We start from the raw sequence: 26,298 nt of genomic DNA, 5'->3' as shown, positions 1-26,298 counted from the left end.
TTCTATAAAAACCTAAGGATAGCTCAAAAGATTTAGGCACATGAAAGGTAATTTCAGCAAAATGTAAAATCCAAAACAGATGGCATAGGTGTAAAAAAAAAAAAAAAAAAAAAAAAAACACCACAGCACTCTCATTTATTGCAGTGAAGATGAATTAGAAAAGAAACCCATTAAAACTGTCATAAACGCTTTAAATCAAAGCTGCCTTTTTACAATGCCATTGAACAAAATGCAAAAAAAAAATGTATTCCAAACATTGTATTCAAAATTTATTTTTAAATAAAAGAAAAACAAGACAATGATTTTAAATAAACATGGTACATTCTACATATCTGTATATCAACACAACTTTACATTAGCCATTTTTAACTTTTAAAAGATCTGTTGCAGCATCTTCTACAGCATCTGACAGTGTTGGTTTCCATTCCATAATCAACCAGACAATACTCAAATTAAACTATTTGCTTAAGCTTCAGTTTTCTTGACCAAAGATGGCTCTACTAATACAAAAGCACCCGTTAAACAGTTATCCCCACTTACATTTTTAAAATGAAGCCTGTTCAGCCTTTTTTGGTTTTCTGTTCCATTGCCTGCATAGAAATCAGCATAATGCTACGTTGCAAGCTATGCTTCACTTCAACAGCGCAATGAATTGCATCGAACTTCATGAAACAAAGATACAAACGTTGTCAGCAAAATTCAACTATGTAGAAACTCTTAAAAACAATGTTTTCGTGGGTCACAACTAGACTAGCTTTCAGTGTGCAACTTTCCTCAGGAAAAGTTTCTTCCTGATTCACATGAAAAGAATGAAGCATGCATCAAAAGCCTTTGTTCATACAGAAATGCCCATTAAAAGAAGTTCCATTGTATCATAAGGCAAAAGAAATATTAAGGTGGATAAAGCATTTTGGCCCAGAGTATGTTTAACACATACATATACATTACGCTAGTGTGTAGCATATGACAATTAAGGGATTGGCTCAGTAAGGTAAAAGTATCCATTTTTATAAATACACATCATTATTGCTAATATGCTACACGTTATAATCCAACTTTTAAAGCTGCTTTGTTGGCTTCAGCCTTATAATTAACAGCTCACATTCATGGTGGCAATATTCTATCCCATCTGAAGTAAAGTAGCATAAATACAATTATGAAAACAAAAGGCTTATGCAACATCCCTCTCTAGCTTTGCTGTGTTTTTTGTTTTGCTTTTAATTTAAAAGGTTCAAAGAAAACAAGTCCAGTTCACCACAAATTAGGAAGTCTCACAATGAGGTTGGAAACCAAGCTACAGGGAAGGGGTCAGAAAACACGGCATGCATTATAATCTAGTCTTTTTAGTCATACCACTGGAATACAAAAGTCCAATTTAAAGGCTAGACTAACAGTAGTAGGCAAAAAGCCAAGAGTAGACTTAGTTTGATATTTAAATTAAGATTACAACTTTAATCAGTAACAGCAAACTCACTCAGCCCTTTAATATATTCACAATAACTACTGCAATTGAATACTTAATTATGATACTAGTGTAGGTATGTATGTTCACTTTAAAAAGTTATTAAATACCTGCATCATGAAATTACATTCTTAAGACATTGTGTGTGTAAGAAAATAGCTCATGTGAAATGTTTCTGAAATGTATTTCTGCTCCTTTCCACTCCCTAGTGACCCCCCCGCCCCCCTAAAAGCATCCACTCACACAAAACACCCCTTATAAAAGGATGGAAATAGTGAAGGGGACCAGCTAGGCTAGTTACAGCACAGTGCTTAACAAGGTTCAAGACCGAACCAGATCAGAGTTGGCCAAAATGTGCTCACAATACATGACTGTCTAATAATTCCTTTCAATGCATTCTATCAAACTCAGTCCACTTTTGGTTCATTGCAATGACAAGTATTTCATATATACATATAAACACGAGACTCCAGCTTTACTTTAGCTTGTTTTTGCAAAGCGTTTTTACCTTTCCATTCGTTTTGTTCTGCAGCAACTACAAGAGGTAGGCATAAAGCATTTAAGAGCTTCTTTCCCGAGGTCCTATTACTGGTTCAATTTAGTGGGATATGACAGAAATCAGACATACTTTTTCTGTGATTTTACTGGGTGTAGCCTTGTGCAAGCCAGCTGGACAATAGCTATGTGACCCCTGGCTTTGCTAGGCCAGTACACCATGGAGTAAGAAGCTGTTCATATCCAGGAGGATATACGTATAATTTTTAATTAGTTTACTGCAGAGCATTCACATAGCAAGTAGATGTCAGGACCAATTCTCACCATTTCTATTTGTACATAGGAGCAAGGTACCATTTGGCCAAAACTACAGATGTATTTTCACAGATGCAAGTGCCATGCAAAAATAAATTAAGGAACAGATACCAAAACATACAAGTAATAAAACTACTGAAGGTAGATTTTCTTAAAAGTACTTATATAAACAATTTATAATACTTTTGATCCCCTTTCTCTTTTGACATTCACAGTTACAAAGCTGTGGCTATACATCAAGGATTTCTTCTGCAGTGCCTCCGCAACGTAATCTGTAGCGTCCTGTCCTCCAGCTAATAGTGGGGTCCCACAAAGCAGATAGGAAGATATAAATTGTCATGGATTCTCTGATGAACCAAGCTACTGCATAATCAAGTTTTGAAAAGCACAAAGCACCGCCCTAGGAACATAAGAACAAATATTTAACTCCAAAATTCCTTTGGAATAGCATGTTTATCTCTAACACAAGTGTTTTAACAAGTCTATACGAAAGCTTACTGAAAAGATTTACGTTATCAATAAACTTCTTTGAATCCAAGAAAGTTTTCCTATTCAAAGTATTACCCATATTTAAACATGCAAAGCTTGACAGAATGAGCCACAAGGTTCAAAGAATGACTTCTGTGTTGAGCAAAAGGCAAGGAAAAGTGTAAATGTTTTTTCCTTTTGACGCTCTGTAAAATTGTGTTCAAGCAGGCACTAGGTTCTTGCCACAGACCCCACAACAGCAGCACCTAGATGGGAGAATTACACTGCTCTTTCTCAGGAGAGTGAAATTCAAAAAACTCCAAGCTTTTAGCCTTGGAAAAAAGTGGGATTAAAAAGAGCTTAGAGCCTCTGCCTTTTCTGTTCCTTTGAGGATTTCCAGCCACATGCAGAGCTGGAAACTGAGGAGGCTTCAGAAGGCTTCAGAAGGGGAAGACTAGGCACAAAGCTCTTCCCCTATTCCATGTACGTGTCACGCATGGTGAGATGAGGACTCAGAAAGGTGACTGTGAAACCTGCCTGTTGGTGTTCTACACAATCAACAGCAGAACCAATTTATCTTTCTAGTAACTGTTAAGGCTACAAAAAGAATATTTTTCATAACGAGAGCTATTTGATAAATTTGTATACACAAGTAATCGTGGATTAGATTTAGATGGAATATGGTCACAGAAAAAATAGCATAAGGAATTACAGCATTAAAACAGCAAACGCTGTACTGACTTGTGACATCCTTCTATATTCAAAGTTTTGCTGAGGTTTCACTTCTTCCAGTGATGGAAAAGAATTATTTTTAGAAGACTACATCTGTACAATAAATCCATTATTCAATATCAAAATAGAGTAAGACTAAGTAATTGTATACTTAAAATGTACATATAAGCCTCAAGTCATACAAGACAAAAGAACAACTAAGAAAGGAAGAAAACTAAAATCCCACAAAGCTGCTGTTCTTGGACTCAAAAAAAAAGCTTAAAAATTCTGGACATGCTAACGTAGAGCAGACTAGAAACAAATGCAGAAGAGATAAAGTCAACAGAGAAGCCAACTTTCAGAGCCTATGTAGAGGTAGGTGTACTCAGAAAACAATATTACGAAGAAACACACTTACACCCTCCTTTCATGCTTCTATAACTGAAGCTGGAAGGTGGGTAGGGGTAGCAGTATTTGACCTGGTATTTCCTTGACAACATCAAGAGAAGTAATTTGTCCCTACAACCACATTTATCTTTTTGCTGAAGTAGTTGGCACTAAACACTTTCATAACCTTAGAAAAAAAAAAAAAAAGCTACATACCTGAACACCTCTTAGTTGAATGTAGTCAAATATAAACCATGCCAAGCAGTGACACATGAAAAATACCATTATATCCCATCTGAACACATGATGAGCTGCCCAGCCAATAACTAGACTGGCAACAAAGCACTCTGAGATTGGCTCACAGATTATTGTGGCAGGCAACATGTTAATTCGCAGTTTGGCCCACCTAGGAAAAACAAATAAATAAGTTCCAACTATATACAATTCCTTATGTCTCTTCAACAGACTCATCAGGTGAAGAGCCGACAGGGTCTTTCTCAATGCTAGTTTAATCTCATTTAATGTACACCTCCACATTAAGCATGGCAAAAAAATCTCCCTTTCAAACATACTGTGCATAGTATTGAAAAGGTATAAAGTTGTTGTGTTTTTTTGTTGTTGTTGTTGTTAAGGTTTTTAGTTTTTTGTTTGTTTGTTTTTTTAAGATGTTAATATCCTAGTCCTACTTCTGTGGAAAGCCAGCACCCCTCTTTCAGCACCAACAAGAAAAGTGCTTCAAGCCATGCATTGGAACTTCATCATTCTGGATATTACATTAAATGATGAGAGCAAAACTTCTATCAAAATAATTTAAGTTTTCCCCATCAGAAGCAAGTAAGAGGTGAGAGGGAGAAGTAAAAATTTAAATTTTACCTGATCATTCTGGACTGAAACTGAGAAATAGAATATGAACCAGAGTTTTGCATTGCAACTTGCGTGGCCATTGCAAATTTCCAGCCCCTGAAATATAAATGTGTATTAAAAAAAGAGCAAATAAGAAATGCAAAGACCAATTCTAGAACAAACATCTAAGAATTTTATTAGACTTGGAAAGTTTCTTTGGTATATATGCCACATTTTTATACATAAGCAAAACAAATTGAGCAGATTTTATCAAGTCTCTTGCTTGGAAGGTAGCAAATACCACTTGAATAATATTTACTCCAAATTCTCTGAAACTTTTTTTCCCAAAGGAATAGAGTGCACTGTGACTTAGTTATTTCTCCAAGAATACATTGACAGGACAAAGCACATGTAAAAGCTGTTTGCTGTATACATGTGAAACTGACCCAACTGCCTATACGTAAAATAAGGATTAAAACTGTACTTAAAGCAATAAGCAATGTCCAGTCATCTTACCGGTCAGCTATAGCTTTGGCCATAAAATAATCTTCCGCAATGTATTGTGCAAAAGCTATCAGTCCTCCAGCTTGATCCAAGACATCCTTCCTCATCAAGCACGACATTCCTGTCACACACTTAAAGCCAGTTAAATTGGCTGAAATATATGACCTTGGATGTGAAGTTCCAAAATAAACCTGCAAAAACAAGACAAATAAGACTTTTAAAGATCTACCTGTATTTATGCAAGTACTACCCACAGCTTTCTCCTGTAAGTGTTTGGAAAAAAAAATAATCTAGACATGGCCAATTATGATGATATACTTGGAAAGATCTTCGCCACCCACATAAGAAATCTAACGTATCACCAAAACTGATAAATCTAATAGTGATATGTGCTGTTTTTATAAATTTAAGCTGTTCATTAAATCCATGTATTGAACTACCATATTTAATTTGGTATTTAATTTCTAATTAAGAGGTTGTTCTCAGGAAGTACATACTAAAAATCATACTACCAATCACTTATAGATTTGGTTATAGAAAAAAAGATATGCTGCTTCCTTGTAAACATCAAGTAAATTTCTGCATACATTCTCAAAGAAGCTTACTATACGGTGGTATAGAACCAGTGGAATTTTGTTTATTTAATGTACATGCAAGAAGAAATAGGCAAAATAAAAATTCAGATTGTAAGCAAGTTATGTTTTTGTGAGATCTAATATAGAACCAGCAATTTTCTACAGAAAGACAGTTGGTACTGAGCATTAGCACCTCTCATTACTTCTTCCCACTGATGGTCTTACTAATACACTAATTCATTCCAGAAGAGCCATGCTGATCTTACAGCATACTGGATATGGGAAGAAAAAGCTCTTCCAGGAATACAGTAGCAAGAGATGAAATACTGTACTAAGGAGATTAACAGCAATACTAAGAATTTTGTGCTACTGCTTCTTGCTCCCTTAAAAAAAAAAAAAAAAAAAAAAAATCAATTCAGACTTTCTGCTGCAGAAAACTCACACGAGCTGCTCTCTCTCCACTGAATTTCCCTGCACTTTTGTCTCTCATATTTTGCCTTTGACTAACATCAGACTCAGGGCCAAAACGCCTCATTCATGCCAGCTTAGAATAAAAGATAATTGATTAAATTACTTGCCTTGAGACAAAAGGAATAAACAAGAAAACTCAACCTTTTCATTCTACAAAAGAGAACTTACTGAGAATAGAGAGAGGGAAGAATAGGACAGATAAACATAAGTGATATAAAGAGGATAGACAGAAATCAGCTGTTCACTTTCTCTTCCAAATGAAGCATTAGGAGACATGAAGTACACTACAGAAGAACAAAGTTCAGAGTGAACAAGGTGGTGGCGGCTGTAACTGTGGAACTTCCTGCTACATACAGCTGTAGATGTTGAAAGTCTAAATGGACTTAATAGAATGGAAATGGAATGGAAACGTTCTTCTAAGAAAACCATTCCTACTAGTATATTGAGTAAACAAACAAGACTACTTTCTGTTCAGGATCTCTCCCAGCTTTCTGGTATTTTCAGCTGAGCGACTACTATCTGAAAACAGCATATATGCCTTGCTTAGGTTCTGTTCTCAAAGGTGCTGCTTATACGCTGAGTTGTAAATAAGACACTGTATGAAAAGGACTATTCTGGCATACAGCCATTTTTGTATTCCTATTCAAAAGGAAACATGAAATGAATAGCCTTTTCTGAATAAGTAGTGAAGAAGTTTCCAGTTTTAATTAACTTTAAAATAAAATCCTGCACTCTTTCTTGGAATTGCAAACTTAAATATTCAATCAATGTTTAGCGGACTGTGGTTGAATTTTCAAACATTTAAACATTATCCTAGATAGTCTGAAGTGTAACTGCAGCTAAAAATAAATGAAACATCCCTTCACTTAAAAGCTGCAGAAGGCACTATACAACTTTTAATCAGCCAGCAGTGTGTTAGGGAAAAAGAAAGCATTGCACTGACCTGTTCCAGGGTAGCAGCAAATCCCTGTCTGTCTGCAACATAGGGAAGCCCATGGACCAGGCCTACTTTCTCAGTCATTTGATTGGCCATATCCGTCAGTGTGTCTGGTGTGACTAAGTGACAAATGAGAGAACAATTTATTGAACAGTGCTGTCATTAGCAAGAGGCTACTCTACAGAAAATGCAGTGACTCATTTTATTATGAAGAGCAGGTACACTTCAGTGTGCAGTACTTTCGGGCAACAGTGTCAGTAAAACAGTAATTATGATTAGCATTATTATGATCAACAGCAATTAGAATGAAAGCAGGTTAATATTTTTTTTTTAAATGGTATTTATACTTTTTAGAGATGAAGCATCTTTATTCTGTGAAAATATCTTTCCAGAATTTCTATTTCTATTCTCATTTAAAACAATCCCCCACAACTGCTTGCTTGCAGCAAGTAAGAGCAATACAATTGTCATCACATTTCAACACCCACCTACCTCGGATTCCACTATCACAGATCCATATCAGATCATATTTGGCAACTTCATAGCCAGGCATTAAGTTGTTAATTTTGGGGTTGATGCCAACCTTCTTGCCACCTAAAAAAAAAAAAATGCACATAAAATGCATGCTTTTTACAATCTAGGCTCAATATTCCAAATACTTAGATGTGTTAACTGAAACAGAATAATCTAACCTCTCAATTCTTTAAGTCCAACTTAATAGAAAGATTAAAATTTTAAGTGTTCCTTCACTTCTATATTTTAGCTCTTACTACAATTATGCAGAGGGTTAAAAAGGAAAAGGATTCAAGTGCTTCCTCATAATGCCAAGGTAATAAGGTTAATGACATTGAAAGGACAGTAGAACTAAAAAGCTTGTTACTACATTCTGTAGGGTCAATGCTGTTTGCTACTACTGATCATGATCATTATGCTCTAGGCCAATTTTATTAAAAAAAAAAAAAAATACAGAACAGAAGCAAGAACAGTGAGACAGTTTGCTCCTAACAGATATGATTCAGTTTATTTCATGTCAGAGAAGCATTATAGCTTTCTAGTTAAAACTAGTATTTAGTTCTAATATGCCTTATTCCTTTCCTCTAATATAATCAGAAAGAGAAGAAACAGACTCACAGTCTCCAAGTTGGTGAAAAAGGATTATTGTAACACCTCAAGCTCAAATACACCCACAACATTAAGTAACTTCCTGCATGTTTAGTTCAGCACAGAGATGGGATTTAAACTGATGAATTCCAGATTTAGTAGAAAAAAGCTGGGGGGTGAGGAGGGGCTTGCACAAATGCTTCTTCCTACAGTTTGGTTTTGTTTGTTTTTAAAACGAGGTCTCAAATTATGAATACAAAATTAATTCTATACTTCTCTCAAACAGATGACTAAGCTACAGAACCAACGCTGTCAGAACAAGAAAACTATTTATTGCAGAATACTGTACAAGGAGTTGAAGGCCTAAAGAGATTTTTCAAGCTAGAGTCCCACCCCAGAGCTGCGCTGCTTACCTATGAACAGCCTAGCATCAACATTTGGGTATTTGCCAAGGAGCTTTTTGCAAACATCAATAGCTGGATCGTCATGATCTTGTACACAGAGTAGTACTTCATACTAGTAAAAAAAGAAAAACAGAAGTGTACACAAATGCACAGATGTTTTTCTGTTTTGTTTTTACACACACACACAATATCAGTATAGCTGAGGGAATAAAGCTTAATGGTACACCAAACTGAAAAAATAAAGAGCACTGGGATAGAATTGGAAAAAAAAACTAATGGGGTTGTTCTACAGCTAAATAAGACTTTTTCAATGTGCAACCACATACTTGTGAGAAGAACCTAAACCTGTTTCTTTATAAACTGTTGTCATTAAGAACATTCATTTTCCTGTTATTGGAAACGTTTTTACTGGGCACAAAACAAGATATTCTGGTACACATAAAAGGCAACATTTTTTGTTTCACTGCCATTTTTGCTCGCATACGAATCTTAAAACCGAGTTTACACTCTATGAAATTACAGTACACAAAATAATTAAAGAAATGATGATACAAGCCATGAAAGCATTAGCTTTCACAGCAGACCAAGCAATCTGTATCTTGACTTTCAGTCAACATACGTTAATTTCCAAACTCTAGTATGTCAGAACTGTGATTGAATTTTATCTTTACCAACAGAGCCTGTAATGCTCTGAATGCTTGCATGACAAAACAAGGAAGACACTTAAAAATGGAATTCAGACAGTCAGGTTTCTTTTTATACCCCTAAGAGAACTCCCTAAGATGTTAACACAAGCTTTATTGTACATCAAACTGCATCTTTCCTTTCTTTACTTTGTAGTAGATGTAGATGCACAGAAGATAATCCTTTGAGACCTGTAAGTGTGTACCTAAGCACATAAAAAAGCTAAGCTCAGGGACATGCATCTTGCCATCGTAATGTGTATACATTTTCCTCATCAACAGAAAAACAGTTAGAAAAACTATCAAGAGGTAAAGGAAAACTGTAGCAGTTTCAGCAATCTACACGCTTATTACATGAACTACAGACACTAGAGTGAAAAAGTGGCATTTTTTAAGAATCACTCAACATAATGTTTTGAAACAACTTTACAAGCTTGGAACGAAACATTTGTTTCTGCATTTGTAAGAGATTCCCTGAATGCTCCTTACTTGACATAACCTTCCCTTCTCCCTGGTCAAATTGCTTAAGTATTACAAGAAGTTAATAGAGCTCCATACAAAGAACATTCAGAAAATTTAGATCTCTGATCAAGAAACCTGGTGGCCATTTTTACAGACCAAAAATTAAAAATTCAGCTTAAGAACAGTATTATTGTTGAATCTTATTTACAATTGCTATGCCAAATGAGAAGTTCCAACTACTGATCAAGACAGTTACTTCAATCTCCCTCACACTGCTTTAACACCTACCTGAACTTTATTTTACATAATCAAAAATAAAGCTGAATCTCAAGAGCTGAGTTCAGTGATAACCATTTCTGATGTTTTCAATCAGTAAAAAGTAATGTTTTTACAGTTTTGAATAAAATAAATGGAATAAATACATTCAAGAAAAAAAAAGATAGAGACAAAAATACAGCAATCAAAAGTTAGGTTGTGGAAACTTAAAATCATTAACCACTAAATAGTAGCTAGTAAGACTTGGTCTAGCGCTACAGACTACCGGACAGGCACATTTATGTCTCAGAGTGCAAGCCTAAAGCCTGCTAACCTAAAGAGTCCGTAATATTTGCTTCACATTATTTTTTACCAGCATAAGAAGTTGGATTTAAAAGGCAAAAGACCTGTCTCATTAAGCAGGCAGGTCCTTCCACTATTATAGAATGGTCCTGACATCTTGAACATCAGGAAAATTACCAACTGAAGAAATTAGCGCTTTACTGCTGATTCAATTAAATATGCAAAAGAACAATTATTTTTGCTGGTAACTTGTAAAATTAATCTTCCATCCACAGTTGCATTGACATTTCTATATTCACAGTCTGAAAGAAATTCAACGAGAAAGAACAAAAAGCTTTGACACGCCAACATTTGTACAGAGAAAAATTCTTTTACACAGTAAATTGTCTTTGTGTACAGTAACAGACTAAAGAGCTACAAAGTATATGACTAAAGCAAAAGAAATACAAAGATGCTTATCTACATAAACATTAGAATCAGGTTCATTTGGATATAACAGGAATGGGGGGATTTCTGCCAAAATTTCAATATGCATAGTAGGTTAAAAAAAAAAAAAGTATTTGTAGTCAAGTGTTCAGATGCTCATTAAATTCATAGAATGTCTTAAGGTCGCGTTGCAAGCTTTTTGCATTGTTTGCAATATTAGCATATAAAGAATGCCTCAAGCGTGCTTTAATTTATTTTGGCTACACTTAACCTTTATTGCACTTTTCAGTGAGTCAAAGGATTCAAACCTGCGTGCCTCAAGCTTTTCAAAGGCCATGGATGTCATTACAAAAGAACAATCCAATTTTTAGTAAGTTCCAAGTGTTTTGTTGTTGTTTGTTTGTTGTTTTTTTTTTAAACCCTACCAGACAGTTTTGAACTCACTCCTAAATAGCACATACAACAAAAACCTGCTGTAGAGCTTACCCACACCTTTAGCCTTCTACAGCTGAAGGAACATTACCAGAAATGGTTTTGAGAAAGACTGAGAAAAAAGTCTTAATATCTCCTGGGTTCAAAATCTTGGCCTGTAGTAGGAATAGCATGTTTTCCACACACGGTAGCATAAGCCAGGTACCCAAGGATGCAGCAAGCATTTCTACTTTATGCTGCACAGTCCTTAAAGCAAGGACAGACTCTGGCACTTATCACTTATATTACTTATCACTAATATTACAAAGTCAAACAGTGTTCAAGAGCAAATGGGAGCTTTTATTAACTATTTATTTTCCAGCAGTGGCTAAGTGGCTTGGAGACTCTGCACCTCAACGTTTTTTTATAGGATAATCTCATCATTGAGCAATTCTTTGTTATTAATGTCTAGAGTATGTTTTATTTCCAAGTCTTAGCCATGTTTCTTCATAAGCAGCTTTTTTAAGAGCAATATTTATTGTCTGGAACACATAAAACATGTAATTATGCATTAGCTGTGGAAGGAAGAACAACTCACTATACAATCAAGTTGAATAGCTCTAACACAAACACTTGATACCAGTTTAGAAGGCATAAGAGGAAAGACTGTAAATAATATACATACCTTGGGATAATCCAGTTCAAAGAAGGTTTCTAAATTGTTGATCAGATTAGGATCCACACCTTTCAACGGCTTGAGAAGTGAAACACCGGGAAGCTTGCTATACGGCTGTTTATCTGTAGCTTTCTTATTTAGGTGAAGACGCCTGTAAGGGAAATAACACACCACCATAAAAGAATGAAGATACACTAGAGAACTCTATTCAAAATACTGTAAACACTAAGGAACTCGGAAGTTAAAAACTGCTACAAAACTTGGTTTGTTCAGCATTTTTAGACCTGATAACAGTTAACACGTCAGAGGCAATGCCCAAAGAACTTCAGCGCTGAATAGGTTAAATTCAACCTCATTCAACTTTCTATATATTTCAGATAAACTTCCAAACAGTACACATTTTGAACAGTAAAAGTATCACTTTCTGCAGTCTAATCGGGAGATGAGATTTTCCTGCCTTCCTACAAAGTATTTAGAATTATTGGTATTACAATGGGATAACCAGAAAAACAACTTACTGTAAACAACAGAGAAAAAAAAAAAAGAAGAGTCATGTTATTTTTCCTATACTAAATTATGCAAAACTTAAATCAAGCTGAAAGCACAGGGGAAAACTGATCAGCAGAATCAACAGTTAAACATCTCCAAGAAAAGTACAACTATCAACTATAGTGTAAATATCCTAAAAATTAGATACCAGACCTGGTCAGAATCATGGATAAAGTGAGAAAAAAATCTAGACTATCACTAATATTTCAGCAATAAATATACAAAGTAAAATTTAAAACCGTGCCACAACTCACTAACATGAATGTTTAATTCTACGCTCCTGTGTGAATTAATGCAAAATTAAATTCTCAGTGGGCCAGAACACAATAAAATTTTAATGAAGTAAATATGTAATCTAAGTAACTGCAGAAAAAAAGTATTTGCTGAAACGTAACATTTGCAAATTACTACAATATCAATCTTTGCAAAATGAGTTCTCATCTACTGTATGCTGCAGTAGTATGAAAACATGCACAGTACTCAGACTGAAATAATATTTTGTATTAAATTTTTTTACAATTCACAAGATGCTGCCTAAAAAAGAGAATAAGGCGGTTGTCCACTGAGTGGAATTCATCCTAGTTAAATGGCAAAACAAGAGGTCATGTTCCTGCAGCTTGCTCCTGAAGAATGTGCCTGATGAAGGGAAGCTATTGATCTACTAAGAGATTCCAGGAGTTCTTTACAGTTTTCCCTGAGACGGGACAGCAACATCCTCACGTGTTACTTCCTCTGCTTGCCCAGAACGCTCCTTTGAACGAGTTTTGCAGCTGGACACCAGAAGCTCAGCACAGAGAGCACCAGCAATGGTTGGTCCAAGAGACAGAAAGACAGATGACTGTCCTCACGCTGTCACCAAGCCTGAGCCTGGGCACTGCAGAGGTGAACCGGAATTGTCTTGCAGAACAATTAACAGAGAAGGGACAGTCAGAGCGAAACAAGGAAAGTAATAGTTTTAACAGTTCAGAAAGCTACCACAATGATTTCCTTGCCAATGTTCACATAAACATAATGCCCTTGTTTGCTGTTAAGTATGAAGGGAGAGCAAATAATGTAACTTTGAAAAGGAGGAGTAAGAGGCATGTAAGGCAAAAAATTTTTTAAAAATCCATTTTAAATGGACTGTAGCAATGCACACATAAGCTTTGCATACAGAGGCAAAATCCTTAAGAACAGGGTAACAGGGTGGGAAGAGAAGAGTGAATGGAGGGAGGAAAGGAGAGGGAAAAAAAAAAAAAAAAAAGGAAAGGTTTGTGACAGAGAATATGCAGCAAGTGACAGGACTGCAGAGCCTCGCCAGGCGTTACAGCACAAGCCCTGCTGACGTGCAGGACTGCGGAGGTGACTGAATTACATAAAGGAGAGCCTACACACGCTGCGAGTGAGGAAAGCCCTAGAAAACCTGCAAACGGGGCACGTGGCATGACCAGGATCCACCCAGCTACACAGCACCACAGACTGGGAATTTTAACAGAGCACAGTTCAGTGGGGTAGCTTGCTACCCTACAGGTAAGCCATCAGATGACCTGCTACTCATCACGCCGCACTGAAGCAGCATCATTTTACACCGATACGGACGACTTGTGCATTGACACAACCTGAAGAAGAGTGGAAATGCTACAGCTGAACACCTACCATCACCAGAGAAACTGACCAGCCATCACGGGAAATAAATTAAAATACTCAGGGCTAGCAGCTCAAGGCCAGGCTGGATGGGGCTTTGGGCAGCCTGGTCTGGTGGGAGGGGTCCCTGCCCATGGCACTGGGTGGTCCTTAAGGTCCCTTCCAACCCAAAGCAGCCTCGCAGGCTGTGGTGCACAGGCAGTTGAGATAGCCCAGGAGATCTTTGTTTTGGGAAGAGGCTGCTTTCCAGGCTTGTCATTCTGAACCCACACAAACACACACGCCCTCTGGTCAGCTCCCATCTTAGTCAGCTGAATCATTTCACACAGGGATTTGTGGAGAGCAGGATCTGCGATGGAATACCAGATCTGGGCTCGGAGCATGAGAAACAAGAGGGAGATGGTTTCCTCTTCTTCTGGAAGCAGAAAGGTAAAAAGCAGGAGTTCACCAGGTTTAAGGGACATCCTACTGAGCACTCTGAGGCCTACTACACTATTCTTTCTTAGGGTCCTTCCTCGACTTCAGAAGGATTTGAAAACTGCAAAACAGATCCGTAAGCAGAAGACATCACCTGTTAGTCCATTCATCATGTCAGCATTTTCTCAATGCAGTTTAGCAAGCACACACCCTGAAATGATGGCCAGGATGATCAAGCAGCTTCACTAACAGCGAAGAGAAGGCTCCCCTGGCGTTCCTCCTCTCTCTTGCCTGTTTGGTGTCAATACACTTGCAGTGGGATGAGGGCCAGTCCCCTGAAAACCCCTCCACAGCTGGCTGGCACAGAAGTTGTCCTTCACAGCATCCTCTCCCTTCCAGCTTGCTCCCTGTCCTCACTGGCCCACCAGAAGGGCTAACCAGTATCAGCTGCTGGTAGAAAACACTGCTGCCACTTACAAGACATGCCACTCTCCCTGGCACGGCTGCATGGAAGAGGCTTTCCACACACACTCACAGAAAAACGCAGAATTAAAGGTCTCAAGGAGGGGTGGAATGAGGCATAACCTGGGCTGTGGGGATGACACTTTTTCGGGAGGGAAATGCTTTCAGAACACAAACATCAATTTGCTCTTCCAGTTCTGGGAATCAGGAGCTCAATTAGCGGGCGGTAAAGACAAGTACAACCACACAATGCAGAACAATAAAAACCTTATCTCGTGCAATTTAGCATTTTTAACTTCAAGCCTTCATACAGAGCTGAAACTCCCTGCGACGTGCTTTCTGAACAGCTTAACATGTTATCACAGAAGTCACATTCAGCACAGGCAATGCATAAGGTGGTGCAGCCTTTTCAAAGGTGGGGTTTTAGATTTTGATTTATTTTTTTTTTTTAACTCCGTGTTTGAAAAAAGCTGAAGCAGGAAAAAAGAAGAAAAAACCTTATCTTTTGGAAATAAGTAAGAGCAAACAGTTTAGACCTCAACTGAAAACCTCTAGCAAACACCCCCCTTTTTTTAATCTAGAAATTCCTTCCCTACTCCCCTCTCTTATCCCCACGCCCACAAGATAAAAGGGAAACAATCAGGCTCCCATACAATGGGCTGCAGTTAAACATAAAGGGAACCCTTTTACCATCCAAATCCTAGGTCCTGCACAATTTGCCCGTGTGCTTAACAAAAGCCCCACGCGTTGCCTGCGCCGCAGCCATTACTGGATCATGGCAAGCACTGAAACGAACCTGGTCCTGCTCGAAGCCTACCTGCAGGCTGCCATCAAAACAGCAGCTCACTCACGCCTGGCTTCTGCTTCCCCACACCCTATAAAGCAGCCAGGGCCACGGGATAGATTGGATCAGCTGGCTGACCAAACCGAGAGCTACGCCACGGAAAGAGCTCGCTGCTGCTCTGAGTCACCACGTCGCCACACGCTCGCTACAGGCAGATTAGAGCAGCAGAAACGTTTAGGAAGGTGTAGGGGTGGAAGGGGATTTAGATTATCCCTTTGGGCAGCAAATGAAGAGCCAGCAAGGCACAGAAGTAGAAGTGCTTTTTGATACAGACTCCTTGCAATGAGTGTCAGGCAGCTTCAGAGGACTGCACCCCGTGTTTTATTTATGAGGGCACCTCCTGCGGACGGCCACAGCTCTGCGCCAGGTAAACCACTCGCAGCAGTGAGGGCTTAGCACAGAAGCAAGTCCCAAAAAAAAAAAAAAAAAAAAAAAGCATGAAAATTTTAAATAAAGCTTTGTAAGATTTGCACTGTGAGATAATGCAGTTCAAATCTGAATCAAAAAAGTTTTCTGACTTATTTTGCAATTCTGTCGGGAGAAAATAGCACATCGTTATTAATTTCAGAAGGGACAAGTTTAAATGACAACATTGTTTTCTCAACATTAAATAAGGTGCTTCCTACAGACCCATTGCTGCTCCTTACTGCTCCCATCGTGCCACTCATCAACATTTTCCATTTTCTTCCCCCTGAAAGCTTCCAAAACAGTTAACGGCAAGTAAGAGAATTGTAGTAATGACTGGCCAGAGATGGCATGAACAAATCAGACAGACTCTGTCAATACTTTTCTCCTTATTTTAGTGGTTGACAGTCCCCCGCCCCCTTTTTTTTTTTTTTTAATTAACTCATTTTCATGTTTACAATGTTTCCAGAGTACAAAATAGCAGCAGAAACCTCACTCAAACACCGATGTACTCAAGTCTGAACACACAGTCCCAGTCCCTCCTTGTATCAACTGAGATAATAAGAAAGCTACACACCTTGTCTGGCCTACAGGGCTGTCAGTGCTCTCTGCAACGGTCTTAAGGGACCTTCAAGACTTTCCAATAAAGAAAGCAATTATGAAAACCTTCCAAAGAAAACATTAGAGTAATTTCTATACTCAACACAATATTAAAGGCTTCAGAGAAGTAATCCCCCCACTCCCTCAGCAGATGGGAACCAGAAAAACCACCTTTGCAAATTTCATCTGCCTTCTGTACCAAAAAGCCACAAAAATATACACACAACACTTTGGTCACAGGCCCTAAAAGGAAAAAAAAAAAAAATCCTTCCTTCCTACATGATCTACGTAAAACAATCTCCCTGGAAATGCTGTTGTGAAACCTGTGCATTTCACCTCCCCGTTACAGATGTTTGAAAGGGAACACGGAGCCTCTCAGTTTTGAAACACCTCGCTGGTGTTTCAAAAGGCTGGTGGGTACAGCCCTCGCCGCAGCATCTCCGCCACCAGCTGTACCACCTCCTTCTCTGGAGCCAGGCAGGCGAGAGGCCAGCAGAAGACTCCTGCAGCCTGGAAACCCTGCCTGCTTCCCCCGCTCCCCCAGCCCAACACGTGTCTGCGAGGATGATCACGGGAGGAAGAATTTCTCACTTCACCATGCGTGCTCTCACGATGGAGACAAGTCTGAAAGATTTCTGCTTTAACTCTTACTCCAGCAGAGTCTGCAAGGAAAACATGTTTCGGATTAAAAAAAAAAAATACTATTTTGGCAGAAAGCGCTTAAGACACCTCCTCAAAAATAGCTCTGCATGTTGACCGAAGTCTAATTTTCAGCATCTTGATTTTGCTACAAGCAAGGTATGCATACGGCCAGAGAAATACTTCTTCAAAATGAAGGGCAGCATGCTATCATTATCAAACCATAGCAACAATCACCTGAGAATTTGTTATTACACAGACAGAATGAAACAACACCCCAGAACAAGTACTTACAAATAGGACATTTGCAAAGACGAAAATTGATGTTTCTTCACCTAAACAGCTTCCTTCTCCATGGACTACACTGCTGACAGAAGCCTTACCAAGGGGTTAAAAACAACAAACAACTAACAAAACAGACAGACTTTGGTTTTCAAAGAGGTATTTCTGAAGAGGGGAACAAGCAATGGTTTAAAATAGACCAAAGCAACTACCAGCAACAGAGATGTGTTGTTAGTTACCCAGCTGTTTTAATTAATTTTTTTAAATAAAAAAAAAAAAAAGGTTAGTCCATAGGAGCACCTGTGAGGTCAAACTGCTTCAAGAAATACAGTTTCAAAGCAAAAAAAAGTTACAAGCAGCACTGCCAAGACAGTCTTTTACTTGGTACTATGCTTCACTGCGGCTTTCTGCATTTGCCTACGCTTGTAAACATGTTTTACCTTACTTGCCCAGAAGACAACGTAAGACTTGTTTTATGCATGCTACAACCTCAGTAATTTGACTCAAGGTATGAATTAGCCCAAGCCAAGAACAAGAAGGTATAATCTAGCCTCGATCTTTATCAACTCTAAGTAGCGTATTTAAGAAAATGCAAACTATTCACCTTGCAATAAGCAAAAATTACAGGCTTTTTTGATCTATTGCGAAATATTTGAAGTACGTTAATTATTTTTCTACACCATAGTCTTCAGTAAAATGCAAGACCCATGTTAGGGGCATCAAACTTGCAGAACTTCTTTCAGTTATAAGAAAAAAATTACAATCCCGATGAATTTGACTACTTTTAACACTACTTTTTTTTTTTTTTTGACTTCAGGAGTGCTCTAGCAAACGAGAAAAACTAGTTACATACTTTGCATGCCACACAGGAGTTCTGACAAATTCCACAAATTCACTCTTAAAGTCACTTGTCATGGCCATCTACCACCTTCTGCCTACACAACTTCATCAAGTTGCACGCACCTTTATGGCAACCTTTGCTTTACAGACAGCCTCAGCTTCTTTCCCCTTTTGTGAGATCTTGATTAAGGTTATGGTAGCCAGCACGCAAGATATCTTCTTCCTCGTCCCACTGCTCAGATTCTTCCTCTGCAGCTGGCAGGCAAAGCTGGATGCTGCTTTGCCTCCAAGACCCCAGCTTACACTGGTAGCACAATCCATTTCGCTCCCTTTAACCTGGTTTTATGCCTTGTATACCCCAAAACTTGCAGCCTCCCATCTTTCCCTTCCACACAAGCCATTCACCAGGCAGACATGGTTGGCCCTACCAGCACACTTGCCACGTTTATTGCACCACCACCACTCCTCTTTCTCAACATACTGAGGATATCACCCGCAGGTTTGCCACAGCTGCTCTCCTTTAAGCCTATCCCAGACAGTCTTTAATTTTGGCTTTGGATTCCCCCAAACCATCCACTTTAAGAGCCTCCGATATTACACTGCCTCCCCACAGTTTATTACCTGTACCTTATCCTCCTGACACATAACATTAAAAAAAAAATCAGCTAATTGCCTACAGCATTATGGCTTTTCTCCAACATTGTTACCACTCTCAGATTCCTGGTTCTCTGCTGTTTTGCTTTCCTTCCTTCTAGTCCAGAAACACCCAATCACAAGCTTAGTGCATATAACTCACAAATTAACACTTGCCTTCTCCAGGTCTGTCTTTCCCTACAGATCACCTAAAATTAAGCCTGGTGACTACAAGAGTCAGGTAAATTTGAGGTTGTCTAAGATTAGCAACATGTACAGCTTACGTCCTCCACACCGCCTCCATCCCCATCAGTCCCTAGCTAGTAGGGACCAGCATCACAGGAAGGTAGCAGCGTCACCCAAGACCAAACAGAAGTTTCAGAGAAGTGCCCGACTTCTCCTAATTCTCTGGTGTCCCTCTCTGTGGTCAAACATGCAAGCTCTGTTTTTACTTCCTTTTAACCCTCTGCATTTTTGCAGAAAGATTACTAATGGAGATCATGAGCTCACTCCACTCTCTGTTCCACACAGATGAGACCGCAGGTGACAATCTGCTGTTAAAGCTACCAAACATTTCAGATCAGGTTTGTTTGTCATCAGCTGCATAGCTGGAAAAAACTATTCACCTGCATGGAAAATTTCAGCCTAAATGGTTTGAGTTCAATACAGATTCATCTGAGCAGCGAAGAAAAACAAGCCCAAGAACAGACAGAGCATTCTGCATGTGCTAGGAACCTCCCAGCCGCTTCCTGGAGGAGCTCCAGCACGCATCTCTCGGTTTTCTGTTTGATCACCAACAAGAGGGAAGGGTACCTCTCATCTCACAAACAGGGACTCGCATTATCTCCGGGGAAGTTCATCCAAATCTTAGCTCGCTTACGCCTGGCGGTACGTGATAGCACGCGCTTCCTCCCCTCGTAGCTTCTGTCTGAGGGCTGCCTCTGAAGCAGTGCCACAAACCAAAAAAAAAACCCACAGCCCTGTCACAGCGAAGGGAATCGCTACTGCTCATCCATCTCCTTTGGTCAATCCGCTGCCAGGCACTGACAGTGACGGTGGAAAACCAAGACAGCCTGAAGGAAGGAGCCGCCGTGCCAACAAGCAGAAAGGTCAGAAGGACACGAGCAAGGATGTCAGAGCAGAGCAGGGTAGGGCTGGACACAAATCATCGACTGAGCAGCAAGGGAGGGACAAATACAAATACAGGGGGACAAGACAATAAGATACGGACAACAGAATCGTTGTGTTAAGAAGGAAAGGTCACAGTTGCTCTACAGTAACATGTTATTAACCCAAAGATCAACATGACTTCACAAAGAGCAGAAATCAAACACCAGCTATGCTGGGGGAGAAGGGAGCTGGTGTTTGTTTAGAAGAAAACTTGATTTTTCTGTATCTTTGTAAACTGAACTTCATCCTTAGATGCATATGACTCACACCAGGTGTGTTAGATATGTTTTTAGTCAGATTTAGGAGTTTTACTACACTTATGTTTCTGGAAGTCTTGGGTTTCACTCAGACAAGGCATAGTACACCTAATTATACCTGAACAGTGCATGAATACAAAATTTGTGGGTTTTTTCAATCACTGGCTACTCTTTAACATATAGACATTTTAAGTATAATTAGAAGCTAAAACCAGCAAGTAGTTATCAATGAAATGATATGGTACTATCCTCCCCACTGATACCTGGCGAACCAGCACAATGAACAACTTGTGTACGGACTGACTATGGATCCCTTGGAAAAAATAAATAATAAAATAATTTAAATGAGGTGCTTGTAATTGGAATTGCTGCTGACAGCAGGTACAAAAACAATGGAGACTCAGGGCTGGAACAGGACTCCACGAGTCCCATTTCGAGGGCCAGGAAAACAGAGCAGGAAGCTGCGAGCAGGTTGAGGTTTTGTGAGCTCGCACTGGCAGAGCTCAGTGCAGACAAAACATCTCCGAAGATGTCCCATCCTCTCTTTGGTCCCCAAAACACATTAGCAACACATCTCTGCGCGGCATACAAGTTGAAATAATCAAGTCAAGTTATTCAGAGAACTGTAAAACATGAGCTTTCTTTCGTTTCTAGACTAAAGGCGGAAGACACGGTAGGGAAACAGATCGGGTTATGCTTAAGTCAGGCTTTTTCTAGCTTCTACAGACTTTGTTTGCCAGTCTTATTTTAGAAGCGACACAAAGTTCAGAAAACCATCATTATTAAACTAGAACCATCTATTTTAAAACGCTGTCAAAGCAGCAAACCCGCTGCCACAGAATTTGCCAGTCAGTCATTCAGAAATACAGGACGTGTTAGAGTGCCATAAACCCCGAGAAAGCAGCTTCAGTTGTTTTTATTTTTTTCCCCCCCGATTTAAGACAATTTCTGTTCCACTGTTTGCACATCATCAGAATGATAGTTAGGCATCATTAACTCAACATTGATATTTTAGCAGCCTTGAAATAAATTACGATTTACTCCTCGGCCTCCTGAATAACACTTCAGCCGATATCATAAGATCCTTTTTTCGTGTTGCACTCCTTTCATTCCAGATACAGCTACGGGTTTGATTTTAGTTCTGAAGGTCTGCTTTGGCTGTCCACACAGCTTCAGAAGGTTTCCGAGTTGGTACACCCAATGACCTCCAGCACTGAACTCCTGCTGGATCGGTGTCTCAGCCCCGACCCAAGCAGCTAAACGCACGCAAGGGTCCTGCCCAAGGACCCAAGCTGGGCATGAAGGATAGAGCCTGAAACAGGTCAGTCATCACTGCCTTATTACACAGAGCAAATACATGCAAACTGCCCTTTACCTAATTACTAGCAATAAAAAACTGCCATTTGGCCTGTGTTCATTTCATTTACTCCACTGAGTCAGTGCTACACGGCGAGCACCCGGCGTGTACTGGTTTGATAATCACATACTTCAGGCAATTTACAGAGATCACCTTTTGGCTTAGCAGTGGGGCCGCCTGAATTTCACTGCTCCAGCCCACGTGCTTATTTCGAAGGAACATGAAATCCACCAAACCCGCTGCACTTTTTATAAATCAAGCCCATTCGCAGCGAGGAAAGGTGGCAGGGGAAAAAGCCGTCAAGAACCAAGCTGACAATCGTGCACGACTCGTATCCCACGCAGTAAGTGCCTTGATGGGAGCACAGACAGTGGGCATTCTTCCTCCGACCAAAACCTTGCATGCCACCCTAGATATCCAAAACCTGTATCTTCTTTGAAGCCACTGCAATGCAAACCAGCAGAGCTGAGATGCTGTTATGACCTTAACCTCGGCAACTGCCGGAAGCAACTAAAAACAGGGAAAGATTACATTCTTAACAGATGTATAATCCCATTTATCTAATTAATTCACACATCTTCATAGGGCATTTCCTTTTAAATCAAGCATCCGAAATGCTGAAGGGGAACCACAGCCTGAGGATTGCCTTGGCCACAAAAGCTTTGCTGAGCAGCTTTGGCATTATCATTCCAGCGGCAGAGATCAGCCCTTCCAGCCCACCAGCCAAGCACCGCTGGGCGCAGCACAGGCTGAGAACAAGCAGTCCCTACCCCTATCGCTTTAACAAGTGTTAAACCAACAGCATCATCCACGCAAAGAGAAAACGGCAAGAGTAATTACTTTTATCTTCCTCCCTTGCTTTCTGTAGCGGGTACAGTTTAATTAGTTTTCCGTGCGTGGTAAACATAATTCTGCTCTGATGCTACACCCTCTCCCTGCGATCCAGAGGAGTTCCCACATGTAAGCAAAGACCCTGCACACCTCAGAGCTCTCAGCCGCCCACTGCTCCAGCTCTTTAATTTCCCCTCCAGCGAGGGGCAGCTGCGTGGCCACACTGGGTGCAGCAGTCCCCTTTCCACATGGCCAGGGCCCTCCACCACAGCTCGCCAGCTGGTCACGTCAGCTACCAGCTGCTCTGCTCTGCCCGAGGGACACCCTCCTGCACCAACAGCCCTGTTGCTGGCCCTCCTCCAGCAGAGAGGCACCCAGATCTGCAGGGCCGGTCCCTGCGGAGCCCTGCTGGAAGCACGCCTTTCTCCAGGGGTGTCACAGCCCGGGGCAAGCGCCCGGCCAGCTGGCGAGTTCCCAGCCCGTTACTGCCTTGTGTACCGAGCAGGGGTGGCACACGCAGGCAACAGGCACCCCACAAATTCCCAGTGACAAAACCCACAGCTCTGCCCAGGTTTCACAGCCACGGCGCTTACTCTAGGGCCAAGCCATGTCAGGTCTGGCCGCTGCCCGTGTTCTCCACCAGCTCCGGGAGGAGGCAAAGCAGCCTCAGCTTGGGGAATTCTTCTCACTTCGAGTTACTGCCACTTAGGGGAAAATTAATTGTTGTTTTGGGCATTGAGGAAAGAAAGCAGAGCACCAAACTTCCAGAGAAGCGCCTTTTGTTTCCCTTACCCAAACCCGGCTTCAGACAAAGACCTTTCCTCCCCACCTGAGCTCCTCGTGCTTCCCTGCACCTTATGCTCAGCCCCTCCTGACCCAGGCGAGACAGGCGGCCGTGGTCAGTGCACAGCCACCTTCTGCCCCACCTCGCTGCTTGCTCATTTTCCTTCCTCCTTAGCTGTTCCCTGCTCCAGCAGGTGCAGCTGCTCTGCCGTGACTCACACACAGGTTGCACTCCCTCTGGCAGCATCCCTGCCCCACTATGGGTTGTGCAGGGGCTGCAGTCCCTTGGGTGTCCCCTGCCTGCCCTGCTCTGGTGTCACCCACCCACAGCAGGGTCCTGTGGCGAGGGCTGCCAACAACATCCCCCTCCTGCATGGCCCCCTGGCTCCCCTCTCGCCACAAACCTGCTGTTCATCCTCTCGCATGTCTCCTCCCGTGTCTCCCTGTGGGTCTCCTGCCCCTCACAGCTGCCGCTCTTCCTTCATTATTCACGGGCAGCGGCAGCACCGCCGCACGCTCCCGCACTGGATGAAGTTTTGGCAGGCGAGGGGCTGTTTTCACCTGGCTCAGCGCTGTCCAGAAGCCGCCACCGCCGCCTGTGCTCCCACACAGGGCACCCCTGCAGCTCACCAGCACCGAAACACCGCCGATCCTAGCGCAAATTTCGATACTCTCCGATGCCTGCGGTGATGCAACAGCGGCCTTTCGTTTCAGGCAGCGGCACAAGCCGGGTGCTTCGTGCAGGGGGCGAGGAGCCCCCCCCCCAGCCCCTTCCCCTCGGGGGCAGCGCCCTGCACCCAGCTGAATCCAGGGCTGGGCTCAGCACGCTTTGTTACACAGACCCCGGGCACCCCGCGACCCAGCACCGGCCTGGAGGTGGTGGTGGGGGACACCCTGCGCACACCGCCATCATTCACCAAACCACCGAGAATAAATTAAAAAAAATAAAATAAAATAAATTTAAAAGCAGGAGGAGGAGGGGGCCTCCCCGCGCCCTACCTCACCCCCCCCCCCTTCAGCAGCACTCCAGGCGGCGGCGCAAGGTCGCCGGGCCTGAACACCGACCCCTTTATCTATTTATTTACTTAAAATATTCTCTTTTTTATCATTTTTTCAGCCAGCACGAAGGGGTGTGCGGGGAGCTGCGGGGTCGAGCTGCGGGGCCCGTCCCCGTCCCTCCCTACCCCCCCCCCCCCCCCCCCCCCAGATACCCCCCCATACCCCAAAACCTCTCGCCCCTCAGCTTACGTGTAGATGATGGACATGAAGTGCATGAGCCACAGCACGACGAACAGGACGAGCCCGAAGATGGCGAGTCCCTCCAGGGCCAGCGCCAGCACCGCCATCCCCGCTCCGCCGCGGCTGCGCCTCTGCTCCCCGTCCCCACCGCGCACCGAGGAGGAGCCGCTGCCGCCAGCCCAGCCCAGCCCAGCCCCGACCCCTTCCCTTCTTCCTTCCCTTCCCTTCCCTTCCCTTCTCTTCTCTTCCTTTCCCCGGCCCCTTTCCCGTTCCCCCTCCTCCTGCCGCCGCCTTTCTGTCAGGCGCAGGCCCGGCCCGCCGGGCAGGGGCGGGCGGTTATGGCCGGTACCGCCCCCGCTGCCGCCCGGCCATGGCGGCGGGGCCCGCAGTGTGGGGCGGGCTGTGGGGTGAGGCGCGGCCGCCCCCCGGGCTGCCTCAGAGGGGCTGGTGTCGGTGAAGCGCTCCTCAGTGCCCTTCCAAGAACTCGGTCGTAGCTGTTTCAAGAGTCTGGTGGCCAAAATGTCCCCGAACTGCACCAAAATCTGGCTTCGGGGTGACGCGGCTCAGTGTCGAGTCCCGGTGTACGGGCTGAAAGCAGTGCCCTCAAGTTGCACCAAGGGAGGTTCAGGTTGGAAATTTTGGAGACATTTCTTCGCACAGAGAGCAGTCAGGCACTGGGACGCGTTGCCCAGGGAGGTGGTGGAGTCCCCACCCTTGAGGGAATTCAAGGAAACGCTGGACGTGGTGCTCGGGGACGTGGTTTAGTGGGCGACAGTGGTAACAGGGTGATCTCGGAGGTCTCCTCCACCCTTAACCATGCTATGTCCACAAAGCTCACACGCTGCCACAGAAAATGACCGACTAAATTGAAACTGAAAGCACTGCTTAAAACTGAAACGGGAGTGAAAAGCTACTGACAAATCTCTGGTAGGAACAGGTGAGGGACTGGTGTGCCGCAGAGCCAACTCTGCGCGAGCCAGCATACCTTCACGCTGTCTGGCTTCAGTCTTTTTCTCAGCAAAACTGCTGTTTAATGAACTTCCCACATAAAACACAGGGCCCCAGTCTTCAGATTCACTTATCACAGATCGTACCTCATTTCTAACTGCGGGTGCCAATCTATCGGTTTTTCATTTTTCCCTGTTAGAAGCTAAGGATCCTGTTCATATGGGCTTAGGACGGCATCATTCTTAATGAGCTTTATGTACATTTTTAAGCCGTGAGTTGAACAGTAGTGCTCAGTTTTGATAGTGTCACAAGACCAGCCAGAGAATTCTGAGTCAGTACGTCCGAATCATGAAAAGTATGAGCTGATATATGTAATAAACCCTTACTTGCCCAGACTTAATCTCTCTTCTGAGGCAGAAACAACCTATGCAAAATAGTATCTTGCATTAAAATATTACAGTACAGTGAATTAGGAAGATTGAGAGCCAGTTTTCAATAGTAAGTTGAGCAAATAATCACAATTTATTAAA

At 41.9% G+C, this 26,298-nt stretch overlaps 1 protein-coding gene across 1 annotated transcript; it reads right to left on the bottom strand.

Annotated features, from left to right (window-relative positions):
- Positions 1 to 270: 270 nt before the first annotated feature.
- On the bottom strand, positions 271 to 24,987 carry UGCG (UDP-glucose ceramide glucosyltransferase). The gene is made up of 9 exons (XM_032206118.1): positions 24,830 to 24,987; positions 11,899 to 12,040; positions 8,683 to 8,785; positions 7,661 to 7,762; positions 7,175 to 7,287; positions 5,198 to 5,376; positions 4,712 to 4,798; positions 4,055 to 4,244; positions 271 to 2,672 (listed from the first exon to the last, which is right to left on the bottom strand). The coding sequence occupies exons 1-9, from the start codon at positions 24,925 to 24,927 to the stop codon at positions 2,502 to 2,504; spliced, it is 1,185 nt and encodes a 394-aa protein (XP_032062009.1). The 5' UTR covers positions 24,928 to 24,987; the 3' UTR covers positions 271 to 2,501.
- Positions 24,988 to 26,298: the final 1,311 nt, after the last annotated feature.

Source organism: Aythya fuligula, chromosome Z (assembly GCF_009819795.1).
Source record: "Aythya fuligula isolate bAytFul2 chromosome Z, bAytFul2.pri, whole genome shotgun sequence".
NCBI classification, from domain to species: domain Eukaryota; kingdom Metazoa; phylum Chordata; class Aves; order Anseriformes; family Anatidae; genus Aythya; species Aythya fuligula.
The sequence above is the reverse complement of the archived record's forward strand: the minus strand, read 5'-3'. Positions and strand labels throughout refer to the sequence as shown.

What these genes read in the sequence shown, in the direction of transcription:
- UGCG (XM_032206118.1), bottom strand. Translation starts at nt 24,927, where the DNA reads ATGGCGGTGCTGGCGCTGGCCCTGGAGGGACTCGCCATCTTCGGGCTC. An exon ending in CTGTGATAGTGGAATCCGAG is followed by an intron (nt 7,288 to 7,660) that starts GTAGGTGGGTGT and finishes TTTGTCACTTAG; the next exon opens with TCACACCAGACACACTGACG. An exon ending in TTTCAGTCCAGAATGATCAG is followed by an intron (nt 4,245 to 4,711) that starts GTAAAATTTAAA and finishes TGTTTTTCCTAG; the next exon opens with GTGGGCCAAACTGCGAATTA.